This window comes from Pterocles gutturalis, unplaced genomic scaffold, assembly GCF_000699245.1.
Source record: "Pterocles gutturalis isolate BGI_N339 unplaced genomic scaffold, ASM69924v1 scaffold30915, whole genome shotgun sequence".
Classification (NCBI taxonomy): domain Eukaryota; kingdom Metazoa; phylum Chordata; class Aves; order Pterocliformes; family Pteroclidae; genus Pterocles; species Pterocles gutturalis.
This window is the reverse complement of record NW_010141815.1, coordinates 1,259-2,096: the sequence shown is the minus strand read 5'-3', so window position 1 is coordinate 2,096 and position 838 is coordinate 1,259. Positions and strand designations below refer to the sequence as shown.

Genomic DNA, 838 nt, shown 5'->3' with positions numbered 1-838 from the left:
CAGGCACCCCAGGTCCCCCAGAGCCAGCACCCCATCTCCCCCCCTCCATCACTGCCTTCCCTGTGCACAGCCCAGGGAGAGACTCCAAACACAATGGAGGGGCAATGGGCCAGCAAGAGATTCTGGAGGTTTGGGAAAAATCCCTTCAAGGGGTTTTGCAGCACCCCAGGGCTTCTCTGGCACATCACCTACCTGCTCCCTCTTCTCCAGGGGCAGGTTGGAGGGTCCCAGGGTCTGGATGGAGCCGATGATTTTCCTGAGCTGGGGGTCGCTGAAGTTGCTCCAGATGTTGCTGTAGAGCTCCTTGGCTTTCTTCCCCCACAGCTCCGTGAAGTTTTGCTCCTCCAGCGATGCCTCGACCTGCACGGTGAGAGGGGACATGGGGACCAGCCGTGGGACATGGGGACATGGGGACCAGCCCTGGGACATGGGGACAAGGGGACATGGGGACATGGGGACCAGCCCTGGGACACGCCGCCAGCCAGGTGAGTTCAGAACCACGAGGGTTTGTGGGAGGGGATGGGACAGGAGATGGCAGGCAGGGCTGTCCCCAGTCCGTGACATTCATAGCTGGAGACATCAGCTTCCAGCCAACGCAGCAACATCTGCAGCCCTCGCTTGCCTGCGGCACTCCCAGCAAGCACCCACCAAGGTGGCATCTGAGGATGTTTTGGAGGCAGCTCCGGGGTGTCATGGCCCGGATGGGGTGGGGACACTGGGACAGGGGTGTCCACACCATTCAGGCAGGGTGTCCAGGTGCTCCCAGGCTGGCTCCGGCAGCTGCCCGACCCCCGTTTGAGAAGGAGCCCTGAGGTCTGGCTTCATTTTATTCCCATTC

At 61.7% G+C, this 838-nt stretch overlaps 1 protein-coding gene across 1 annotated transcript in view; it reads right to left on the bottom strand.

Moving 5' to 3' along the window:
• Nucleotides 1-381, bottom strand: part of ACE (angiotensin I converting enzyme) — a 13,837-nt gene extending 13,456 nt beyond the window's left edge. The window contains 1 exon segment of the mRNA XM_010084161.1: nt 193-381. Within this exon segment, the coding sequence (XP_010082463.1) occupies nt 193-381 (189 nt within the window).
• Between the last annotated feature and the right edge of the window lie 457 nt (nt 382-838).